The sequence below is a fragment of the Neomonachus schauinslandi genome, chromosome 2 (genome assembly GCF_002201575.2).
Source record: "Neomonachus schauinslandi chromosome 2, ASM220157v2, whole genome shotgun sequence".
Classification (NCBI taxonomy): Eukaryota; Metazoa; Chordata; class Mammalia; order Carnivora; family Phocidae; genus Neomonachus; species Neomonachus schauinslandi.
This window is the reverse complement of record NC_058404.1, coordinates 6,956,758-6,973,122: the sequence shown is the minus strand read 5'-3', so window position 1 is coordinate 6,973,122 and position 16,365 is coordinate 6,956,758. Positions and strand designations below refer to the sequence as shown.

The window sequence follows — 16,365 nt, the reverse complement described above, 5'->3', positions numbered from 1 at the left end:
CCTTCTTCTGGAAGCCCCTCCGCATTGCCCAGCCTCAAAAACCAAACAGAACTGGTCAGAGGAGCCAACTCCAGCTTTTCCAGGCGGAAAGCTGAATCTAGCCGCAGCTAGACAGAGAAAATGTGTGCACATGACTCGCAGACTACTCAGGGCAAATGGCACGAGGGGTTATTTATTAGAATTTCACTCTGGATTGCGACACCACCCTTCAGATCACCTCTGTGGTTGTGCAACCTCTGCCCTATAAATACAGAGACACTCCTGCCTCTGGAAGCCTCTGTCGGCTCAGCCTCCGAGGAGCCTCTCTGCCTTCACCGGGCATCCCGGCCCAGCCTGCCAGGCGCCATGAGGGTCCTCTCCTTCCCGCTGCTGATTCTGTGCCTCCTCTGCTCCCACCTGGCCCCAGGTGAGCTTTGAGACCCTGTTCTAGCACCCTTGCACTGGGCCAGGAATTCAGGGTTTGAGTCTGAGGACAGCTGCCCCTTGGGTCCTTGGGGTGGAGTGGCAGAGAAGCATCCCCGAGGCTGAGGGGCGGGCGTGGGCAGACTGTGATGGGCAAGCCTGCTGAGCCGGGGGCCTGGGGCTTTCCCCCGAGCCCCAGGGATGAGCCCGCTGGGAGCACCCCAGGCTGACTCTCCCCAGCCCGCAGGGCAGCCCAGCCGCAGGAGTGACAGACCCAGGTCTCCCTCCCTGACTGTGCTTGGGGCTCCATGCCCTTGGTGCTTGGCAGGGATTGGGGCCCGTCGCAGGCAGCTCCAGCATCCCCCGTCTCCGTCTTTGTCCCGGACATCTAGAAATCATCCTATGTGGAAGGGGACCACGTACTCTGGCTCCTCACATTGAGAGGCCAGCTTCCTATCCAGGGGCGAGAGGTGTAGGCTGCCAGCCCCAGCGCACCCTGGTCACTGGGTGGGGCCTCCCAGGTGGCCCGCGGTAAGCAGGTGCACCTGCCCCTCCCACGAAGCCAGCTCACCCTGCACCTTTGACTCACTTCATGCTCGGGCGCTCAGGGGTGCACAGGTGGTCTTCAGTCTTCCCTGGGAAGTCCTCTCGTGTTCTGCGGAGTGGGAAATCTCCCCAGGGCACAGGAGGGAGCTTTCTGTCGGGCCGGAAGGGGGCAGCTCCCCTGGGTCAGAACAGCAGCGTAAGAGGAGGTGGGATGCTGCAGGTGGATCCAACTGGGGGACATGTTCTACCGTGGCCTCGAGCAAATCATACATCCTGGGCCTCAGCTGTCTCATCTGCAAAATGAGGGGGCCATGGCAGGGAGCATTTAGAGCATGAAAGCTCCAAAGTTCCCTAAAAGATCCGACGGTGCTTCTCTGCATCATAGAAATCTGCTACATTTTCTCCAAGGACGACTCAGTCCCCCCATCTGGAAACTGGGTAGGAAAGTATTCTAATGCAGAGTTTTAAGTTTCCAGCTGGGACCCATTCGAGGGGTGGAGAAATCAGTTTAGTGAGTCGCCACCATGTTTTTTCAAAGAACCAACAATACGAGTGCATGCTGCCCAGGGAGCGCACACACGTCTTATCCCACTCTGACTTCAGCTGCGTGCGTGCCCGTGTGCATTCACACCGAGGGGCCCTGCAAAATGTCTGACTGCAGCTCAGTTCAAGCTCAGAAAAGCTCGAGAGCCACTATATTAACTCCAAGAGTTATGTTCAGTCAGTCACCTCGAGAGATGACTACAGGCATCTCATTCAAAGCAGAGAATATTAAAGTGTTTCCGAGGCTATGCAGGAACAACCAAATGTACTAATCATTCCGCATAGCAATATTAGCTAACGTGATGGAACGCTAAGTATACACAGGACTCACTCAGACACTCCCAGGAGAAGCTACCCTACGCTGACAGCACGCAAATCCTGTCTGCACAACACTGATTCTCCCTCTGGGGACAGGACCAAGTTTATGTTAAGACGGGAGCCGAGTGCTGCTTCTAGAAGGTGCTGCTTGGGTCCCAGCCTCACACTGGGAGTCAGGCTGAGCCCTCACAGGGGATCAGTTCACTCCCTTTTCTGAGTGAGCCATTAGGGCTTGTCTACTCACCCATGGGGAAACTGAGGCCCACATGCCCCGAGGTGAATGGTGGTTGTGTGGTCACTGCCGGAAACCATGACTGGACATTCTCTTTTAGCAGTTTTTATCTCTATCAAAAAAGGGGCCGCCTTTTGTTTTATACAAATCTTATTTCTGCCCCTTTTATCTTACAGAAATCTTATTTCTGTGAACACAGAATGATGTCCAAATGACAAGGCAGCTCGGGTCCCCTGCATCAGCTGGATGAGAACCCAGCCGAGGGGTTTAGAAATCAGGATCGTTTGGGGCTGCTCACTCACTGATTCCACAAATATTTAGTTAACAGCTACTGTGTGCAGGCATTGCCCTGGGGAAGGGGAAGAGAACACAGCCCTTGAAAGCGTGACCTGATGTTCTAGAAGCAGAGCATGACAAGAAACCCAATTTTATAATTAATTATCTAATTACCATTGTGTTGTGAAATGCCACTAAGTACAGGGTGCTGAGGGAACGTGTGGCAAGGGGACTGACCTGGTCTCGAGGGGCCAGGAAGGTTTTCCTAAGAGAGCTGAGAAGGGAAGGAAAGATGGAAGTCATTTTGGTGTTCATGGTATTTAAAAAAAAATTTTTTTTTTTTACTTCCTTCTTGACATTAAAAACTCAGGATGTGTCACATAAAATTCAGATTTGTATCTTCTCTTAAGAACACAAGCAAATGAAGCCTGAACTCTGGGTACAGCAGCTGTGAGCTGTAGCAACTGCCCCCCCCTTCACTGCAGATCCCACCGCTCCCTATCGCTCAGCCTTAGCCTACTTCGCCAACTTTCCCTATCTGTCTGGCTGCTGTGGGCATGCGGATTTGTGGGCCTGAGTTAGAAACTAGTGAAAGGAGAAGGGCAGGTGGGAATAAAGACAAACCAGACAGAAAGGCTATCGGGTGTGAAAGCCCAGAGAGGAAGGGAAATAAAACCCTGAAGCTCTCACTTTTACCTTAGTCTCCCCTCTCCCCAGGCCCATATGGGGAAGGAAGAACCATTATCCTCATTTTGTGGATAAATAATTTGGCCGAACTCACAGGACTGCTAACAGGCAGAGTGAGGACTCGAACCCAGGCCATCTGCTCTGACGCCGGGGCTCTGGGGCCTCGCTGAGTGGGGTCTTCTGCGGCAGGAAACCATCCGGGTGTGTGTGGGCCCCAAAGCTTTTTAAACTGGGAGAGGGACAGAATCAGAAATGGCTTCTTTTAGAGACTGTATTGGCAGCATGGAGGCTGATTGGGGGAGAGCAAAGTGGACCCAGGGACGTGGGGAGGATGTTCTGTTTCAGCTACGCCTTTTCCCAGGTGGTTAGCGCTTCCCTAGAGCAAAACGAACCAAACCCACTGAGAGAGGCATGGACCACTCCTCAATACCCTTCCTTCCTTTCCTTCCGGGACACCATGGGCACTCCTGGGCGTCTGGGCCTCAATTTCCCCACCTCCAAAATGAAGGTTTGGGCAAAATGACTCCCCGCTCGCACATTCTGTGACCCTCAGAGTCTGCCCTGCCTTGTCCATACCTGAGTGTCTCACTCTGTGATCCCCACCCCAACCTGCTTGCCCGAATTCCTTTCACCTGCCTGACCTCTGGCAGCCACCACCAAGAATGTGTCTCCTATGGCCTCTGGGTCCCGTCGAGAAAAACATGCCCCCCTCCCCCCGCCTCAGACACAAAGGCCCTGTGGCCACCAAACCAAGCTTCGCAGAGGCCCCTGGTCAGCATCACATGGGAAACTGAGCTGTGCTCACAAAATACCACACGTGGCGCTTTACAGTTGAACAAAGCAGTTCTATGAATGTCATCTCACTAAATGTCCCAGCATCTCTATCACGTAGGGACCTACTATCATCCCCATTTTACAGATTTTTTTTTTGGTAGTAAATCTCAGAAAAGTTGACTCTCAAATACCCAGCCGACAAATAACAAGAACTTGATTCTAGCTCTGGTTCCAAACCCCACATTCTCTCCACACGCTTCCCCAAGACCTCTGGATGTGTCACCAGGCACACGGGTGGATCTTAAGAATAATCTAAGCAGAATTGAATCAAAACTCTCATGAACTTCCAAGAGGCATTGCTGATTTTCAAGGCGGGAGTTGGCGAGCAGGGACCCCATGGGCTACGTGCCTGTGGAAGGGGGCCTCCGGTCTTTAGTTTTATTCCAGTTCAGTTTGGAATTTCGTTACTTGTTTTGCAGGAGTGGCCTGTGTATTTGATTTTGTCCCCAGATAGCTTAAGAAGATTCATAGAGGGGCCCCTGGGTGGCTCGGTCAGTTATGCTTCCAACTCTTGATGTCGGCTCAGGTCATGACTCAGGGTCGTGAGATCGAGCCCCGAGTCGGGCTTGCACTCAGCAGGGAGTCTGCTTCTCTCTCTCTCTGCCCCTCTCTAAAATAAATAAATAAAATCTTAAAAAGAGGAAGAAGATGCATAGAGATGAAGTTGGATCCTCTCTAGCCTCCGCCGATGGCTTGAGCACCAGCATCACTCCTAAGTGTTTCGATGCCCCAGTGGCAGGGAAGCCTCTTGCTGGCGGGCAGCCCTTCCCCCGGCATGACTGCCAACCACCACCTTGTCCTGAGCGGGGAAAGAGCCTCAGCTGATATGCTGAGGCCCAGAGGGCTCCGATCAGCTGATTCTGCACCTAGGACCAGGCTCCAACCACTTCCCAGCACCGCGTCCCCATACACCTCAGTAGGTGTGGGGCTCTGCGGCCAGAGGTGGGAAAACCCAGATTGCATTCTTTGTCTCCGTGTATCTGCGCGTTTGTTTGCTCCTCACGCATCTCAGACTGCTTGGTCCCACAGGTCAGGTGTTCCAGATCCTGCCCTTTCCGAGAGCCTCCTGCCCTTTTCCTGCAGGTTCCTGGTAAGGAAAGGGGGCGCGGATCCTGGCAGGGGGCGAGTTGGGGCCTCATAGCTTTTCCAAAAACGCTTATCATTTTCACAATTCACTCTCGCCTCAGCCTGGTGGTTTTTTAGCCCAAAACATTTATAATTTAGTCAACAGCTCTCCAGTTTTGCCTTCCAGCACTGTTCCAAAACCTCACTAGTAGCTCTGATCAGATGATACAAAGGGGACCTTGGTGCCCACACTTCTGAGCAGAAGGACAGAGAACGAGCTCCGTTAGCAACCTGCTCACCACACTTCCATTCCCGGGATCCCCCCCACCCCCTGCTCCCTGTCTACTGTTCTCTGTACCCATTTCCTACCAAGTTTCCCGCCACTGAATCCAACCGTCCTTCTTTCAACCAACACCGGTTATCGCCCCTGAGTAGAGCGACAGTTGGTGTTGCCCCTGCATTGAGGTGGGATTTTGGACAATCTGGCTGTAACTGGCTCAATAAACGTACACGTGCAAGAGTCCCTATTTTCGCCGCAAGCATAGAAACTGGCACAAACCTGCTTTCCCAACAGGCCTGGCTCCGCTCCTTCTCACCCCCTCGTTCTTACCTAGAAGCGACTTTTCTCTTTTCCACATTCCTGTGGTTTGTGGCGCTCCGGCGGCCGCCACGGGATGTGCAGGATCACGTATCTCAGGCCAGCTTCGTGAGCACCGACAGGAATGAGCACCGACAGGAATGAGCACCAAGTTCCGGGAAGTGTTGTCGCCCTTGGGAAAGGGGAGGAGAAGAGCAGGTGTGAGTTACCCACGGAGCTCATGGGCAGGCAGGGAGTGCAGGGAAGCGCACCGAATCGGGGACGGGACACACGCGGTGCAGAGCCTGCACAGCTCTGGGAATATGCAGGTAACCTTTTCAGAAGCAACTCTTACTTTTTTCCTTCTTTAATTGCAAAATATAACATGCATCCAGGAAAGTGCATAAACCAGGAATGTACAACTTAATGAATTACAAAACAAGTAGCCTGTGACCAGGGTTTAAGTCAAGAAGCCGGACTTGGCCGGCCCCTAAGAAATATCCCTCCAGGCTTCTCAGTCACCCACCCTTGCTCCTTCCCCCAGAGGTAATCACCGCTTGGCTTTTATGGTAATGACTTCCTATATTTCTTGGACTTTTACCATGTTAACACTCATGCTGAATAATATAGCTTGGCTCGTGCATGCCTTTCAGTTGGCTAGGTACCATGAGGTAGGGGGCATTGTGGGTCCTAGGATATGCATGTTCAATTTTGATTGATTGATAGATAATAGCACAAAAAATTTATAATTTTGATAGATAACGCCACACCGTTCTCCAGTGAGTGAGAGTTCCCATTGCTCCGTATCCACACCAATTCTTGTTATTGTCAATCATTTTTTAAATTTTAGGTGTCTGGTGAGTGTAGTGGTATCTTGTTGGAATTTTAATTTGCATTTTCCTGATAAACACTCAGTTGAGCACTTTTGTATATAGTTACTAGCCATTTGGATATCTTTTGTGATATGTGAAAATATGTGTCTATATTTTCTATCAGATTATCTGTTTTTTCTTAATGATTTGTAGTAGTCCTTTTTATATTCTGCATGCAAGCCCTTTGTAACATTACAAATCTCTTCTCCTACCTTGTGCTGTAATTTTTCTCTCTCCTAATGGAAACTTTCCTTACACTGAAGTTTGTATCACGATTATAATGTGGCTAAATGTGTCATATCTTTTCCTTTATGGGTAATCCCTTCTGTATCTTAAGAAATCTTTCTTTACCGCCAAAATATGAAGAAAGTCTACAACATTGTCCTCTGATGACTCATTATTTCTCTTTTTTCATTTAGACTTACAGTCCACCTGGCAATGGTTTTTAATGTGTGAGTTAAGGGTAAAGTTGTTGTTGTTTTTTTCCAACATGAATATCCAATAATCCATGAATATCCAATTGTCCCAGAACCAGCTCCCCCACCTCCAACCACAACTGTTCTCCTAAGCAGCTGGTCTGCCTCAATTCTCCATACGTGTATGGGCCCCTTTCTGCACTCTTCATTCTGTTCCATTTGTAGGTTTGTCCTTGCATCTTTACCAAACAGTCTAATTAGAGTGGATATATAATTAGTCTCAAAATCCAGTAAAGCAAGTCCTGCTGCCTTCTTTTCCAAGAATGTCTTGGCTATTCTTGGTCCTTTGAATTCCCATATAAATTTTAGAATGAGTTTGTCAAGTTTTACTGCAAGAATCTCTTGATATTTTCATGGTATGGAGTTAAATCTGCAGATTAATTTGGGGGAAATTAACATTTGAAAAATAATTAATCTTCCAGTGCTTAAAACAGCATTCCCACTTATTTTGTTCTTATTTAACTTATCAAAGAATACTGTATTTCTTATATACAGGAGTATTGTACTTTCTTAGATTTATAAGTAGGCATTTGATATTTCAATATGGTGATTTATTTTAATTTCATTTTATGTGTTGGTTGCTAATACACAGAAGTAAAATTGATTTTTTTATATTGATCTTATATACAGCGACATAGTTAAAATTTTTAATTAATTCCTTCTGGAGTGTCTACATATAATCATAAAGCCTGCAAATAGTGAAAATTTTATTTCTTTCTTTTCAACCCTTATATATATATATATATATATTTTTTTTTTTTTCCCTTCTGTTCCTCCCCTGGCTGGTAACCTCAAGTAGAATGTTCAATGCAATTGCTGATAGTCATTATGCTGGTCTTGTTGGCAATCTCAAATGAAAAGTTTTCAATGTTTGAGCATTGAGTGTACTGCTGGTTATAGGCTTCTGTAGATTTTCTTTATGAGATCAAGGAAGTTCTCTCCAGTTTATTATTTGATACAAGTTTTTATCATTAATCAGTGTTGAATTTTTCCAATATTTTTCTGCACCTGTTGGGACGATCATATGATTTTTCTCCTTTAACTGTTAATAGGCATTGACTGGTCTTCAAATGTTAAATGAAAGCTTGAATTTGTGAAACAAACTAAACTTGGTTTTATTCTGTTTGCTGACATTTTATATAGGATCTTTGCCTCTCTGCAGATCAGGGAGGTTTCCTTTTCTTTCCTTGCATTGCTGATCTTTTTAGATGGTGGTATTAAGACCAAGTTGGCATCACACCATGAACTAGGGAATATTCTATCTTGTTATTCTAAAAAACAGTGCTGTGTAGACACTATTTCTTATTTGTTGCTTGGTAGGATTTACTAATGAAGCCATCTCGGCCTAGAGTCTCATTTATGGACTCGATTTCTTTGATATTTATGGGACTATTTACATTTTCTATTTCTTATTTGTTTATTTTAGTGAATTGTATTTTTCTAAGAATTTTTTTATCTCAACTAAATTTTTACATTTGTTCAGGTGAGTGTTCTATTTTTTCTATATGAATATATGAATAGAAAAATATTTCCAATTTTTCTATTTCCATGAACTATTCAAGTTTTTAAATTCCTAATAATTTTAATTTTTTATATTAGTAGAAGGTGCTGTCCTTGCTTTCCTTCTTGTCTGCTCCCAGCCTTGACAAGGGAATTCTGTACTGTTAGTTCTGACTAAAATTTGAAAACCAGTGGTCCGGCAATTCTAGATTCTTTACTGAACATTAGACGCATCTAAGGAGTTTTTTTTAAATGCCAGTACCTAAACTCCACCCCAGAACAAGTAAGTGTATATTTTTAAGATTACCCCAACTGATTGAATGTGTATGCAGCATGGAGAACCACTGGTCTACACCACAATTTCTCAGCCTTGGGGCTACTGACATTTGGGGCCAGATAATTCTCTGTTAGAGGGCTGTTCTGTGCATCGCTGGTCCCTGACAGCACCTCTGGCCCCCACCCACTAGATACCTATAACATCCGCCCCACATACCCCAGAGTGGTGACAACCCACGATGTCCCCAAACATTGCCAAATATCCAGTCACCAGACACCCACAGTTCTAGGTCAGATGAGGCAGCTGTAACAAGGATACGGATTAAATAGAAGGACAATTTCAATGGGTATGAGAACCATCTTTCCGATATGCAGAGACGTATGACATTAGAATGGACCGTCCCCTCCATCACAGCTGGTGACGGCCTGCTGTGTGAATCAGCTGGACGGGGCCATAACAAAAGAGCATGGGGGGGGGGTCTCCTTCAACAACAGACATTAATCCTCTCCCACTTCTAGAGGGGATTAATGAAGTTCAAGGTCAACGTGTCAGCGGGTTAGGCTTCACCCGAGGCCTCGCTCCTCGGCTCGCAGATAGCCACCTACTCTCCTGTCCTCATGTGGCCTTTCCCCTGTGTGCCCACATCCCTTTATAGGTCCAAATGTCCTCCTCTTATAAGGATCCCAGTCCTATTGGATTAGAGACTACTTTCATGACCTCATCTAACCTTAATCACCTCTTGAAAAGCCCTACCTCCAAATACAGTGATACTGTGAGGCCCTGGCTAGTGAGGACATCAACATACACATTCTGGTGGAGGGGACACCATTCAGGCCATAAGACCTATCAACAGAGGCAAGCAAAACAGTGGCTTGACCCCCACTTACTGGGGATATCGTAGGGCGGCTATCAGATAAAGCAGAAGACTAGTCTAGAAACCTTCTGATTATGAGATTCTGGGATATTGGGAAGAAGACAGAATGAAGTCCAAGTGGACAAAACAGTGGAAGCGTTATAGCGTAGCCATACTTTCAACCTGCCCTGAATGGAACACAGATTTCAGCGAAGATGGTAATAGGAGAGATGGGGGAGCAGGGATTCCGGTTGGAGGGGTTGGTACAACCAGGCAGCATGGGAGTGGGGGTAGTTTAGGACGCTCACGGAGTCGGGAATGCACTTCGGCATTACTAAAGCACAGGGTGTGTGTCTGGGCAACTTCCTTGGGGACTAGCTTGAAATCCCCGCACACCTTAAAGCTCTCTGGGCAGCAGGAAACCGCGCTCAGAAGCCTGCTGCTCATCATTGGCTTCCCTCTGGCCATAGCTGGCACAGACCTCGGACGGTGCAAAGTCTTGGAAGAGAAAACTCTTTGCAGGGCTTTGCAAAGAGTCGCTTTACCAAATATTCTAAGATCACCGTGGCGGCAAGCCGTGAGTCTGAAGTGTTTTCTTTCCCTCCCTACAGGCGCTGGCTTTCTGACAGGTCTCGGCCAGAGGTCTGACCACTACATCTGTGTTAGGAAAGGAGGCACCTGTAACTTCTCCCCTTGCCCACTCTTCACCAGGGTGGAAGGCACCTGTTACGGTGGGAAGGCCAAGTGCTGCATGCGTTGACTCTGAGCTGGGCGTGATGGAGAAAGGAAGTCCAGCGAAGTATTTGTAATCGCTGTTTCAATAAAAGAAGACTTTTTTCAAGCATACCTCTTTCCGACCAAAATGACTCTTGTCTCCTTTAGGAAGAGGCTGAGAGAGTCTCGGGGTTAGGAGCAGGGATGGGCCAGGCCACAGGGCCCGTCCCACACGGTGTTGGGCAATGCTGACCAGGCTTGAGCCATGTCACCTCCACTGTGTGTCATTACCAAGCCAAGTGTGGGCGATGCCGAGGGTGCCCATGAGACCAAGGACACACACATGAGGAGGGGACGAGGCCGATGAATCCTTCCCTGGTCCAGGCGCAGCTCACCCCAAACTCAGTGGTCTTAGCAGCCTGTTCCGTGAAACAGCCCGTCTACAGAGCCCAGAGCAGCCTTTTCTCCTTCCTGGGCCTGGGGCAGTGGGTGGGTTCACCTTAGCATCCGAGAACCTCCCTTAGGGCCACAAAACACCTCCCGTAACTTCCCTTCTCCAGGCCTCGTGTCCGGCTTCCCGCTCCGCGATCACACAGCCTCGCCGCGCGTCAGTGACGGAAGCCTCTGTCCTTCTCGTTTCACTCCTCGGCCCGCAGACACCTGTTGGGGAGGGAGAGCGGGTTGCTTGCCCTTTTCTCCGATAATTTTTTTACAACTCCCGATGATGCATGCGGTTCTGCCATCTGCAGTTTGGCAACGACAATTTCATGTTCCACGTCGATACATTATAAGCACAGATGAAAAGCAAACACTAAAAACTTTTGCTCCTATCCCCCAGCGGCGGGTTCCGTCATTAACCGCTGTCTTTTGGGGGCGGGGGGAGAGGCAGAGGGAGGGGAGGCTGATTTGTGTTGTGGATGTTAACCACCCGGCTTTCTCTGTGACACACACATCACAGATGGCTACTTCCAGTGCATCCAGGCCTCTCCCTTCCCTCTGAAAAGCTGAAGAAATAATCCAGGAGCATTTTATTTTGAAAAGAAACCTCAGGCATGCTGTCAACTTCCCTCTTCAAGATATGGAAGTCCTCCCTGGGAGCATTCTGTCAACTCAAAGATTCCCGGATAAGCCTTCCCACTCAGGACAGCTAAGCTTTGGGTTTCCCAAGACCCAGGTCTTCCGGCAGAGAAAAAAAAAAACAAAACCCACATTCTGTGTTTATCTTGCATTCTTTGGTTTACCAGGTTGTGGTGATTTTCCCTGCCCTGCAGGAGCTCTTCAAGTGACCAAAAGCAAATGCTCCTGGATCCCCAGCCACAAAGAGGCAAGTGACTGTCCCAGGAAGAGGGTGGTATGCCATCAACAGTACCAGAACCACAAATAGCAGGCCCTGGACCAGAAAGGCGAGCGTGATTCTTGCAGCTCCTCCACCTCTAGGACATTTGGTCCCAGGGCTCCTATTACAAGGGGGTGGCACTCCTGACTGCCCATTGCAAGGGACTGCAGCTGATCAGGTTCTCATCTTCTCTTGTCACCCGCCCCCGCAATGTCGTGCCGTCCCTCGTCCATCCAAACTCCTCTGAGCCTTTGCATTCCCTGCCCCTGCCCACCCAGGTCCTCTGCAGGCTTGCAGCTTACGGAGAAGCCGATACACCCAAATCCTGTCCTCCTTCGATGAGGCCCTTGCTGCGGCTCCCTCCTGCACTTGAGCAGGACCAGCCAAGCTAGCTCACTTCTCCATTTCCCCCGTGATGCACATTCATCTCCCTTCTCACCACTACTCCCACGGTTTCAGCCCCCGCTTTGCTCACACGGGAATGCGGGCGACATCGCCCGAGCCACAGCAGAGGGAAGATGGCCTGGGAGTTAGGGACGCGCTTGCCGCTGTCTACAATCCACTGGACTTTGGCCTCATATGGAGATAGTGTGCCATCCTGACTTTGTAGCTCATGGGCCCACAGGGCATGTCACCCAATCTAGTCAAGAGATTGGTGATGGAACTGCAGTGAGCCAAAGAAGCATTCTTGTTCTGATGGGCACTAATACGTGGTAGCCATTCATGATTTTGTCATAGGTTTCCCTGACAGGGGTCTCCCTTAATAGTCCACTCCAAGCTTTCCTCCAAAAAAAAAAAAAAAGAATGAACAGGAGGGAACTGAAGCTCCTTCTGCATGTGGTGGTCTTCAGAGTTAAGGCATCTGTATCAGTCAGTGGTCTTCAGAGAAACAGAACCAACAGGATGTGTGTGTGTGTGTATATATCGGGCAAGATTTACTTTGAGGAATTGGCCCATGCAATTATGGAGACTTGATGGGTCCAAAAGCTAAGGAGGTGGGCCAACAGGCTGGAAATGTAGAAAAGAGTTGCAGTTCACGTCCAGAGGCTGTCTGCTAGGAGAGTTCCTTCTTTTGGGGGGAGGTCAGTGTGTTCTAGGAAGGCCTTCAACTGATTGGATGAGGCCCACCCACATTATAGAAGGCAATCTGCTAAAGTCAAAGTCCACTGATTTAAATGTTGCGTTGTATATGTGTTCTTTTCTGCTTATTATGTTTTGATATCTAAAATAATGGAAAACAAAACAAACCAACAAACAAATAGAAAACCTTCCTGGCTGGGAAGAGACTGCCCTGCCCAGGGCTAGCTGATTCTTAGAGCAAAGCCCCAGCCAGGAACATGCCTTTCATGTGTAAACTGACCCATCCAGAGCCACTCCCCTCCGTCTGGCCCGTGCACCCCAGGAGACCATATTCTTCCGCCTTAGTCATCCCAGGGCAAGGTACCAGCCTACTAGAGGCTACCCCTCTAGCCTCAAGCCTTCCAAAACTATTCCAACAAGCCAATCCCAAACTGTGAATCCTGCCCTGCTTTGCCTCCCCTCAGAAACTCCAACAAAAGCAGTGGCCTCAGTCTTCCCCTCCCTCCTGTATTCTGCCTCCTGGCCACCGTGGCGTCTCCATGTGCCCCTGCATGGTGCACTGGGCCTCCCATCTCGAGGATCCGCGAATGTGATACATTCTGTTTCCTTGAGCCTCTCGCCACATGGCTGCACCTGACTGACCATCTCAGGGAAGAAGACGGAACACTTGGCATCAAGAACAGCACGTCTAGTCACCAGCCGCAGGGAACTTAGGAGATGCCCCTTACAGGCCTGGTGGGCTGATTGACCATGCCAGTTGGGCTCTACCTTTGGGGACGATTCGGTGGCTGTTGGCTTTCTGTGCACTGCTCTGCTTTTTGTTGCCAAGGCTTCCGACCAGAAATTGGGGCTGTCCTCCTCCTAGAACTCAGATTCCCCTTGTGGCCAGCCTGGCCCCACAAGAGGGGGAGAGGTCCCCCAGCCCTCCCACGGGGCTGGCATCACAGGCTACAGTGACCACAGAGGCTCCACTGGAGGGAGGGTAGGAATGTGTTCTCCCCGAAGCCGGCTCCCTGGGGGTCAGGTGAGGGCTGGGCGACCGTGAAAGTGCTCAGGGGGATGAGCAGCATGAGGATACGGGGGGCGTCCTCATCCACGTTCACCTTCCTTAGGTTCTGCCTAACCGGTGAGGGGTACTCCTTCCAGGGAAGCCCACCACGGTGCCCCAGGAGGGTCCGTGCCATGGGCAACCCCTTCTCTTCTGCATGTCTTGATGCTGTTTCTCTTGGTCCCCAGACCCCATGGGGTGTCATGGGTCCCTGGAGCTGTGGCTCACATTTAACAAAAAAAGGGACAGGAGAAGGAATAATTCATTCCGTGCCCCCTAAAATACCTGAGGAGTTTTCCTAGCTGAATAAATGTACCCCCAGGGTTGACAGGAGCATTCAAGGAGATGACTTACGTATAGCGCCGACTCAGCGTGATCCCTGACCCGTGGCAACGACAGGACGCACCGCTCCCTTTCCTTCTCTTTGCCTTGCTCTTGGGGGTGTAGCTATGGGGAGGGAGACCTGTCGTCTTGTCCAGCGGTCGGTGGTCAGGAGCCTGGCTGGCCATCTGAATATGGCCCTCCACCACCTCATCTGCCTGGGTCACTAACGAGCTGGTTTTTCTGTCTCTGTGGGTTGAAGAGCCTCCATCCATGACAGCCAGAGTCTGACTCAGTGCTGAATCAGAATATATGCGCAAGAAGAGAGAAGTCACCTGTACTCAGAGACTCAGAAGATCACAGAGCTAGAACCATCACAGTTGGACATGGACAAGACCTTGCAAACCATTCATGGTGGGAAATGGAAGGAGACCCCGGTCTTAGCCCCTCTCCACTACTTCCTGGACCCTGACTTTTCCTCCCTTAAAATCATGCCAAACATGCTATTTAAGCCATGATATGTTGATGAGCATTCACTCAGTAAACTATCACTGGTTTGAATGAAACATCTCAACTCATCAGGTCACAAACCAAAACCACTAATGGTATCTCAGTCCAGTTGCATAACTTTTTGGAAACTTTGAGTTATTAAAGAATCTCCTTTAGTTACGAAGACGCAGGTTTGTCTATGTTTTTTTAAAGATTTTATTTATTTATTTGTGTGAGAGAGAATGAGAGAGAGCACATGAGAGGGGGGAGGGTCAGAGGGAGAAGCAGACTCCCCGCCGAGCAAGGAGCCCGATGCGGGACTCGATTCCGGGACTCCAGGATCGTGACCTGAGCCGAAGGCAGTCGCTTAACCAACTGAGCCACCCAGGCGCCCAGGTTTGTCTATTTTTAAACTTCAATCTCACGTCCTATGGGAGGTTCCTGCCCCCGTGTATGGGCTACCCCAGAGGTGGGGGGTATGTGAGGGCTGGGAAGGGGATCCTACCTCAGCCTCTTTCTCCCTCTTACTTAGTCCTTTGGATGGGGGGAGGGATGCATAATGTTTGCTCTTCCAGAAGAACACACTTTATTAGATTAGAAAGATTTCCGCTCCATTGGGCTGCTGATCGACGCTTCCCTACCCGTCTCATGGGCTGCATTTGCTGGTTCTCCAGAGGACCCTACAGAGCTTCCCCCTTCCACCCCTGGCCTGGGACATCGGGTTCAGGCTCGGACTCTCCCCACCAGCTCCCATCCAAGGCAATAGCCCTCGGGATCCATCTTTTGATATCTTATCACCCAGCAGGTGGCTCACTACCGACAGGCAATGAGGTGACCTAAGTCCAGCCATTCCCAGTGTCCCTGCCAGAAACATCCAGATCCTTGAATGCAAACGGTTGGCATCTAGGGTGCCCGGCCAGCACAGCACCAAGCTCTCCCGTCTTTCCCCTGTGCCTGCTCCGTGCCCCAGGGGAACATGCCCTCTCTCCAGTCATAACTCATGAGGGCCGCACCTGCGAAGGTCACCCACCGCCATATTTGCAGAAGTAGGGAGGAGGACGCACTGGATGTGTGTGCTCCCCACCAGGAAAGGAGAGGGTGAGACAGTGCAGCTCTGCAGAGGACTGAGCCCGGGGACATTGCAAAGATAGCAAGATGCTGAATTTCCTAAAAACACATCAGTCAGTGGCAACACAGGAAGAGGAGAATCTGAAGGGAAAGAGTATTTGTGTAAGATTTGGACTGATATGATATTAAAAACTAGATGTGCTTCATTAAGATGTTGTAATACATAGGCTGTGTTCAAAGTTTGGCCATTGTAGATAAAGCTGCTATAAACATTGGGGTGCATGGATTCCTTTGAGTTAGTGTTTCTGTATTCTTTGGGTAAATACTTACTAGTGCAATTGCTAGATCATGGAGTAGGTCTATTTTTAGTTTTTTAAAGGACCTCCATACTGTTTTCCAGAGTGGCTGCACCCACTTGCATTCCCACCAACAGTGCGAGAGGGTTCCCCTTTCTTCACATCCTCGCCAACACCTGTTGTTTCTTGTGTTGTTGATTTTAGCCATTCTGACAGGTGTGAGGTGATATCTCATTGTAGTTTTGATTTGCATTTTCCTGACGGTAAGTGATGTTGAGCATCTTTTCATGTGCCTGTTGGTCCTCTGGATGTCTTCTTTGGAGCAATGTCTGTTCATGTCTTCTGCCCATTTTTTAAATGGATTATTTATCTTTTTAATGAATGGATAAAGAAGATGTGGTATATATACACAATGGAATATTATTCAGACATAAAAAAGAACGAAATCTTGCCATTTGCAATGACATGGATGGAGCTAGAGAGTATACTACTAAGCAAAATGAGTCAGTCAGAGAAAGACAAATACCATATGATCTCACTCATATGTGGAATTTA

At 49.0% G+C, this 16,365-nt stretch overlaps 1 protein-coding gene across 1 annotated transcript; it reads left to right on the top strand.

Moving 5' to 3' along the window:
* Window positions 1–217: 217 nt before the first annotated feature.
* Window positions 218–10,304, top strand: DEFB1 (defensin beta 1). The gene is made up of 2 exons (XM_021694222.1): window positions 218–406; window positions 10,070–10,304. Exons 1-2 carry the CDS (start codon window positions 346–348, stop codon window positions 10,216–10,218), a joined length of 210 nt encoding a protein of 69 aa, XP_021549897.1. The 5' UTR covers window positions 218–345; the 3' UTR covers window positions 10,219–10,304.
* Window positions 10,305–16,365: the final 6,061 nt, after the last annotated feature.